The sequence below is a fragment of the Carassius carassius genome, chromosome 1 (assembly GCF_963082965.1).
Source record: "Carassius carassius chromosome 1, fCarCar2.1, whole genome shotgun sequence".
Taxonomy (NCBI): domain Eukaryota; kingdom Metazoa; phylum Chordata; class Actinopteri; order Cypriniformes; family Cyprinidae; genus Carassius; species Carassius carassius.
In genome coordinates, this window is record NC_081755.1 from 17,555,175 (window position 1) to 17,564,277 (window position 9,103).

At 37.8% G+C, this 9,103-nt stretch overlaps 1 protein-coding gene across 1 annotated transcript; it reads left to right on the plus strand.

Moving 5' to 3' along the window:
- Positions 1-3,182: 3,182 nt before the first annotated feature.
- Positions 3,183-7,190, plus strand: fscn2a (fascin actin-bundling protein 2a, retinal). Its single transcript, XM_059515269.1, has 5 exons — positions 3,183-4,503; positions 6,186-6,342; positions 6,453-6,574; positions 6,683-6,850; positions 6,985-7,190. The coding sequence occupies exons 1-5, from the start codon at positions 3,684-3,686 to the stop codon at positions 7,188-7,190; spliced, it is 1,473 nt and encodes a 490-aa protein (XP_059371252.1). The 5' UTR covers positions 3,183-3,683.
- The last annotated feature ends 1,913 nt before the right edge of the window (positions 7,191-9,103 follow it).

Below are 9,103 nucleotides of genomic sequence, written 5' to 3' on the forward strand. Positions count from 1 at the left end.
GACACAGATGCACACATCCTCTAAACGCCTTGCCAGTGCTCACCATAATAAAGGAATAAAGATTGCTCTTACCATATAAATGTATGCGTTAAACAAAACAGCGGTCTTTTTGAATGTATGCTTCTGACTCAGGTCATGATGAGGTGTTCCCCATAGCGACCCCTAGAGAATGCAGTTTGAAATTCGCTTGAAAGGAAAACACTTGTTTTCTAAGCCAGTTCTGAATTTCCATGTAGTTTTGAGCAGAAATCTCTGACTGCAAGGCATGCAAATATAGGATTTGTACAGTCATAACAACTAGTCGGAAATGCGTGGACATAGCCTTTTGCCATTTTTGTACATATGCACTTTTAGCAACAGCAGAAAAGCAATTTTCTATTAAGTGTTTGTTTTATTTTAATTTTTTTTCATATCACATAACATGTTATACACACTGTGTAACAGAAGGGATAACATGCATGTTTGGAGTTGTTTTATAGGGGCCCATGCAGCAGTCCAAGCAGGGCAATGATTTCAAACAAAAATGAACAAATATTATGAAATGTGACATACTCTATAAGCGGGGTGCAAACAATCAGCCTCAAGGGGCTATATTAGAGAATTTACATCCAACCCTGCTCCTAGAGAGCTACTGTCCTGCAGATTTCACCTCCAACCCCAATCAAACACACCTGTCCGTAATTATCGAGTGTCGCTGATTATCTTAATTAGTTTCTTCAGTTGTGTGTGATCAGGGTTGGAGCTGAACTTTGCAGGTAGGTGGATCTCCAGGAACAGGATCGAGCACCCCGATCAACATGTTTGAGATATATGACATGGGATTTCATTTTGCATTTTGAATTTTCTCAAAACTCCTTTTATATAGCCAGTTGGGCTTTTTTTTGCATGAAATGGTTGGCAGATTTGAGCAGAAGACAGCATTAATACAATACTATTTTGTACCCTATTCATGGAAAAGTGATTGCTGCCAGAAAGTGAGCGCATACAAATAAATCATGGGAATCAGAAAGAGCTTTATTGCCAAGTATGCTTGCGCATACAATGATTTTTTTTAGTGACATAAGCTTTCAGTACACTGCGACAACAGCAATACACAGACAAAAAATAAAAAATAAACATATGTAAATATAAATAGACAAATATTTAAAAATGTATGGAAAAATAAATCAATTGTATTAACAGTTTTGCTATAGATGATAAAATGGAATAGAAAAGAGTGAAATGCAGAGATGTATTAGGGTGGAGGTGGTAACAAATAAATAAGGTTATTGCACATTTTTATTGCATAAAGTGGGGAAAATGTAACTGTTCATGAGGTAGATTGCCTTGGGGAAGAAACTGTTCTTATGCCTGGATATTCTGATATTTGCGGCTATGAAGCGCCAGCCAGATTGCATGTTCGCTGGTGACCATACATACAGGGTGCTTCCCTGACTTCAGATCCATATGCTGGAATTGTTTCCAGCATCCCATAGGCTCCTTTGTCGAAGTTATAGTTAGATTGTTAAGTATGTTTCTTAATTTGACCTACATTTTTGTCAGTTTCCTGAAAACAATTATTGTGTCATTGAACTATAAATGTATCTTGTTTTAAGTATATTTAGAGTTTTCAGAGAAAGATGACCAGCAAGTGTTTTCAGTTCATTTTCTACAGGAGCTGATGGTGCAGTGGAGAAAGTGGTGAGAGTGCCAACATGTTTAAATGCTTTATGCAAATGGGATGCAAACAACCTGGACAGCTGGCAATTATTTTGAGGTGCAGGCAGTGTGGTCTTTTTAAAATCTGTGTGGATATAGTGCTTAAATCACATTGATGCATATTATTATGTCAACATTTTATTTTAAATGCAGTTTGTAAACTTTCATTTTGGCTAGGTAAACAGAAGTGTACTAAACTGACATTGTATGAATACTTCAGTTATTTGGAAATAAAGATTTCCCATTACACTTGCCATTTTTCAACATGTCAGTCTTATACAGGTCATGCAGTTCAGACGGTCTATTCCTGTCTAAGTGGGCTGTTCTTTTTCAGAATTAGCAGCAGTGTGAACTGGACATTTTGTCATTTATCTTATGGGAAGCTAGATTGCCACCAGATGTTGGTTTGTAATTACATACATTATTTTTTTGTTGCCTTTTCTTTCAATAAATTACATCCTTGGTTTATCAATTTTGTGGAACGTTACATGTTTCCTTAGAAAGCCATGTTTCTAGCATTTGTAAAACTAAATTTTTCCATCCTCAAAATATATATCTAAATTACAACCTATGCTCTCAATGTCAAATGTAGACATGTTAATCCATGCATTTATGACCTCAAGGTTAGATTATTGTAATGCTTTAGTGGTTGGTTGTTCTGCACAAACTACAGTTAGTCCAAAATGCAGCAGCTAGAGTTCCTACTAGAACCAGGAAATATGACCATATTAGCCCGGGTCTGTATTTGAACAAGTTCTTATTACATTATAGTCCTCCAGGTCCGTGGTATTCTCAAAACTTTGGCAATTTGATAATACCTAAAATATCAAAATCAACTGTGGGCAGCAGATCCTTTATATCCTTTATAGATATCGTATAGAAATAGATTGCTGTACAGTTGCTTTGACACAATCTGTATTGTTAAAAGCACTATATAAATAAAAGTGACTTGACTATTGAGTAAACAAAACTATTTGTGAGGATTGTAATGCTTGGCATAATACATTTCAGTTGACCGGGATGTTTTTAAAAAGAGTGGTTCATTCATAAATTCATATAAACTTACGTGGTAATACAAGCAGAAGATTTTACATCTATATAGCAATGAATCATGAAATCATTTAATAAAATGATACAATTTTTACTAATTTGATTACATAATTACTAGTCTGTAGCATATTTGAAACCTTGTAGTGTAAGTTCAGTAATACCCTTATAAGGATACAGATCGGCAGGTGCTGTGTGACAGATCATACATCATGATCATCTGAGCCTGAGCGAAAGGCTAAAGTATACATATTTGACTGGGAAATGAGGAAGGTCAAATAAGCAGTGTTTAAAAAAACTGAGAATGTGACTTTGCCATATAAAGGCGAGAAATAAAGAGCAAGTGTCCAAAACCATGTCAAAATATATATTGTATTATTTATCACTAGAACAAAATATATTTAATCAAAAATAGATACTCCAAAAGAACAAGCGGACAATGTATAAAGAGAATGGAAGAGAAAGACAAAAGTGGGAAAAGGTGGTGGTAGGGTTGGGACTGAAAACTAGGAGAGAGGGAGGGAGAGAAATATCTGCCAGAAGATAAAAGGGTGGAGTCAGATACGTGATGTGCATGATGTCAGCAGCTTGTTGGATTGTCGTGCTGTGCCCTGCTGAGCTTAATCCAGGCTGATCCAAGCAGCAAGCAGTCATCTAAGTGAATCCAGAGAAGTAGCCAAAGATAACCTAGTGTAGCGTGGGACTGCTGCTCTAACATTAAAGAATCCATTATAAGGAAACTCACAAGGACAACAGCCTTAATCTGTAGTTAAGTCTGAGAGGACAAGGGAAGAAACGGGCAAGAAACTCAAAGTTCGAGCAGGGGAAAAAAAAACTTTAAATGAACTTTTAATAGCTTCAGAGGAGAGTCAAGGGCATTTTTAGCATTATTAATCTGCAACACAAAACACCTAAAACAAGGCAACCACCTGGTCAGAATGTCCACGAATGGAATAAGTATGGCTCTAAAGCTGCAGTTTGGACTTATTAATTACGAAAATCGTTACCTCACAGCAGAGGCATTTGGTTTCAAAGTAAATGCATCTGGAACCAGCATGAAGAAGAAACAGATCTGGACCCTGGAGCAAGATCAAGACAGCCAGGTGGTTTTCTTACGCAGTCATCTTGGACGTTATCTGGCCACAGATAAAGATGGCAAGGTGAGCTGTGAGGAGGAAGTTCCAAACACATCCTGCCGTTTCTTGCTTGTGTCGCAGTCAGATGGACGATGGGCCTTACAATCTGAGCCATATTTGCGTTATTTTGGAGGGTCTGCAGAATATTTGTCCTGTTTTGCCCAGACCATTGGGGAATCAGAAAAATGGACCATGCATCTTGCCCTTCATCCACAGGCCAACCTGTTAAGTGTATTCCGTAAGCGCTACGCACGCTTGTCCACCACTGACGACGAGCTCTGCATGGACAGTGACATACCCTGGGGTGTTGACTCCCTGATCACTTTGGTCTATCTGGATGGCAAGTACAGTCTGAAGACCTGTGATAACCGCTTTCTCAGCAATGATGGTAAGCTGGTAAAGGATCACGGGCCTAACACTAGTTTCATCCTGGAACTCAAGTCTGGCAAGCTGGCCTTTAAAGACTGTGAGGGCAAGTTTCTCTCACCAACGGGCCCCTCGGGCACCTTGAAGTCTGGCCGCTGTTCAAGGCCAGGGAAAGATGAGCTGTTTGATCTGGAAGAGAGCCACCCACAAGTTGTTTTCCAGGCAGCCAACCAAAGATATGTGTCTATTCGTCAAGGTAATCAATGATTGTCTATTTGTTAGCATGTGGTGACATGTCATAGTCATATTCATTATTATATATCCAAACATTTTGGGCCCCCCAACACATTTTGCATGTCTCCTTTGTCTGACACACTAATTTCAGTTGATAATTATAGACAGGTGTGTTGAATCAATGTTGGAAGAGAACTCTGCAAGTACATAGCTCTCTAGGAACAGGATTGGGAACCCCAGCTGTAGCACACAAGAGCTGTGGACCTTCTGTGGTGCTGTTATTGTCCACATTCATTTTAATTGCATGGGGAAAAAGCAATGGTAACACTTTAGTATAGGGACATATTCTCACTGTAAACTAGTTGCTTATTAGCATGTCCATTATTTACATATTAGCTGTTTGTTAGTACTCATAAAGCACATATTCTGCATGACCATATTCTACATCCTTAATCCTACCCAATACCTAAACTTAACAGCTACCTTACTAAGCAGCAAATTAGGAGTTTGAGGTAAACGTCATAGTTACTGGTTAATGGTTTGTTTATAGCGAGAATTGGACCTCAAACTAAAGTGAGACCAAAGCAACCAACCAATTTTTCAATACTTCAAAGCTGTATACCAGGGGTGTCCAGTACTGCTCCTGTAGGGCCATTGGCTCTCTGCAGAGAGCTCAATTAAATGTACCTGAACCTACTACTCAAGGTCTTTAGAATGACTTCCAGGTAAGTGTATTGGAACAAGTTGGAGCTTAACTCTACAGTGCACTGGCCCTCCAGAACCAGGACTGGACCTTGCATACTGTATGTGCTAATAGAGTTTGTTGATAGTCCTAGAATAGCATAAAACAGACCTATTGACTCCATGGCCACTTTTCAGACTGTTTCAGGGTCAATAGAAAGACATCTGTCTCTTAGAGTCACTGTGGACAAATAACAGGCTGACATTTCCTGGAAAAGGAAAAGCTTTGAACACAACTATTGGCCATTATGGTGAATGCTTTTCATTCCCATAGCTAAATATTTGCAAACTTTTAGCTGCTTTGTCATATAGCAGAATACATAATTGAATCACTAACAATAATGAAAAGCAAACAATATAAATGGTTTCCACTAATACAACCTTTAGACAGAGCATTATCTATGTAAACAACACCATAGGCTACAGCTGAAATTTCTTAAGGCTGAACCTGTTTGGCTGAGGCTGAATGTTTCTTGCGCAACTTGCTTATTAGACCCCTCCATGCATTTGCTTTACACCATTGTAGGAATTATAGCAGCAGGCTGCTGGGGTGAGTGTTAGGGATTACTCCAGTAAAAGGCTTAAGAGACAGTCGAGGGATATTTCTGAAACATCTCATTTGAATCTCAATCCACACAATCTGGCCACTCTGACTAGTTGGTATAGACGTAAGTTTGCTGGTCATTTTATTTAGTCCACAGGTTCAGAGAGAGTGACACAGATAAACCGGGTGATTACTGGTTTAGTGAGACTCAGGAACACTGTAAAACAGAGCACTTAGAGGAAATTTCCAGTGAAAGCTGTCATATTGCTAAAAACACTTTACACAGTTTTAATAAAATAGTGGAGGCGAAAATGTGTCCCCATTGATCAGCATTCAAAAGATTTTTTACATTCTGATTAAATAAACTTATTTGCAAAGGATCAACCAATGAGAAGACACGAAAATGCATTTGTTTCCAGGTGTTAGCATATCAGCTAATCAGGATGATGAGACAGACATGGAGACATTCCAGATGGAGATTGATAAAGACACTAAGAAGTGCATGTTCAGAACTAATGGCGGAAATTACTGGACACTCGTTACTCATGGAGGGATTCTGTCCACGGCCACAGAAGCGTAAGTGTTTCCATTATTATCACAACATTACAATAGTTTTGATGTATTTTATAAATTGATGTTAATGAAAATAGGAAAAGATCTTACTTGCATATTCTTGTAACTGATAGAGAAGAAAAGACCATGTTTGACATTGAATGGCTGGGCAGGCGAGTTGCTTTGAGAGCTAGCAATGGAAAATATGTATGCACAAAGAAAAATGGACAGCTTGCTGCTGTGAGTGATTCTTTGGGTGAGTGCAAACAAGTTATTTTCTGACTTTTAACATGTTATTACTGACCTGTCAATACTGAATACCCACTCAACCTGAGTCACATAAATCCTTGCATGTGTTTGACAGGGGAGGATGAGCAGTTTGTGCTAAAGCTGATTAATCGTCCAATCCTGGTCTTGCGTGGGGAGAACGGCTTTGTGTGTCACCACAAAACCGCCAATACACTGGACTGTAGCCGCTCTGTTTATGACATCTTCTCCTTGCTTTTCAGCAATGGTGCATACCAAATAAAAAGTGAGTCACATTGCTATTGTGTAAGCTGTAACTGACCAGGGTTTCACTGAGCAGCACACCCTCCTATGGGAACATTCCTGCAAATACCTTATGAATGTACCTATGTAAATGTTTTTATTTTTCTTCTACCATAGGTGGAAATGAAAAGTTCTGGTACGTCTCCAGCAGTGGTCTGGTGTGCACAGATGGAGACAAACCTGAGGAGTTCTTCTTTGAGTTTGCAGAGTCTGGACGAGTTGGCATCAAGGGTCAAAATGGCAAATACCTGCGTGGAGACCAGGGAGGCACACTGATGGGTAATGGGATCAGTGTTGACGCCTCGTCCCTGTGGGAGCACTGAGTAAAATAAATTCTCTACCTGACACCTTTTCAAATAATGATTTTTCAGCAATACGCTCTTCATTGACTTTCTTTCTTTAATCCTTTTTTTGTGAGTATGTGAAATATGGTTTTATTAGTTTTTTTTAATACTGTAGGTATTAGTATCATCCTTTGCTTCATAAGATACAATACAACCTATCTTTACACTGTCAGTTTTCAAGACAATTACAACAATGGTTGGTTATCGCACACATTATGATGGACCTATAGAAAAAAATATTTGACTCCTTTTCTTTTCTAAGAATGGCTTAAAGGTGCAATAGGAGATCTTGTAAAATGCTAACATTAGCCTGATAGCACTGAAAGCGAACCTCCCATCTTCCCTGGAATCACCGTCCAAAGCCATGGCCCACGGAGACAACATTACTACAATAGGCAACTCAGTGGTTCCCAATTCCAGCCTATGTTCCAAAATGAAGTAAACCAAATACGATGTTGGGATCATATCGATCGGAACAAAGTTCATTCATGTAGCTCACTTCTAACGAGTTGGTAATCTGAATCGTGTGTTAACTAAGCTAGACATGCAAAATATGTGTGCGAGGACTGGAATTGAAAACCGCTGGGCTACTCATGTGTCAATTCACCAGCGAGAAAACTTTAAAAGTACTACAATACCAGAAAGGCATATAGCAACAGCATGCAATAGTGGATCTAACTTAGAATAAGTGTAAGTTTACTTATAGTTAATATTTTTCCTCAAAAATGTTATTTGTGTTGATTCAATGGGTGCTATTATAATCTTTAACACAGTACTTATAATTGCCACCTTATACATCCTTTCCAAAAACTTTTATTTATTGCTTTTATTTATTCCATTATTTTTTTGCTGAATAATGATTTATAATTTTTGCATTTTATTAAATTTTTCATGAAACTGTAATATACAGATAAAACAAATATAATACTGTATATCATGTATTATACACATTCACATGAAACATTTACATAAAACCAAAAACATTGCAGTTCGTGAAAATTCAGCATTACCCAATCTAATGAGAGGAAGGCTATGAACATAACATGGTACCTTTGACAAATATTTCTGTAAGAGACCTACACTAGTGTCCCTGGACTCCACAGTTATTAATTTAACGATCCTACCCTATCATCTGACACCTTCACCTTCATTTGTTAAATAGCAATAGAATACAAAAACTTTTAGTCATGTCAGCCACTGCCACTTTGAAATCTCCAAACTTATGACAGGATTACTGTATATGTTGTCAAATAATTAGCAATATTTCTACTATGGTGAAGTTTTTTGAGGTGTGTGGTTCTCTGAGTTTAATAAACTGATGATTACACAAATACGTTGTTTTATTGTAATTCCTTATTATTTATTTTAACAATAACAATTACAATAATATAAATGGTCCCAATTTATATAAATTGGCCTTAACTCTTACAATGCACTTATTTTGTTCACATTGTATTGCAAAATCGTTTGCTGGTATTGAGGTGGGATACGGTTGAGGTGAGGGACAAGTTTGGTGGTATGGGTAGATTTAAGGGTGTAATTTAAGTTGTAAGGGATGAGTCAACAGTGTAAATATAAATTAAATTTTAGACTTTAATTACAGATGTAATTACATGCAGGTTTTTTAATATAAAAAAACTACTTACTTTATATAAGTAAAGTTACTTTATGTAAGTACAATTACATTAAATACAATTTAAAGACATATGTACACAATAAGTGCATTGTATCAAATAATTAACTGAAATTGGGAAGTCGTGGCCTAGGGTTTAGAGAGTATGGCTCCTAACCCTAAGGTTGTGGGTTTGCGTCTCGGGCCGGCAATACCATGACTTAGGTCCCATTGAGCAAGGCACCAAACCCCCAACTGCTTCCCGGGTGCCGCAGCATAA

What these genes read in the sequence shown, in the direction of transcription:
- fscn2a (XM_059515269.1), top strand. Translation starts at nt 3,684, where the DNA reads ATGTCCACGAATGGAATAAGTATGGCTCTAAAGCTGCAGTTTGGACTT. An exon ending in TGCTGTGAGTGATTCTTTGG is followed by an intron (nt 6,575 to 6,682) that starts GTGAGTGCAAAC and finishes TGTGTTTGACAG; the next exon opens with GGGAGGATGAGCAGTTTGTG. An exon ending in TGGTGCATACCAAATAAAAA is followed by an intron (nt 6,851 to 6,984) that starts GTGAGTCACATT and finishes CTTCTACCATAG; the next exon opens with GTGGAAATGAAAAGTTCTGG.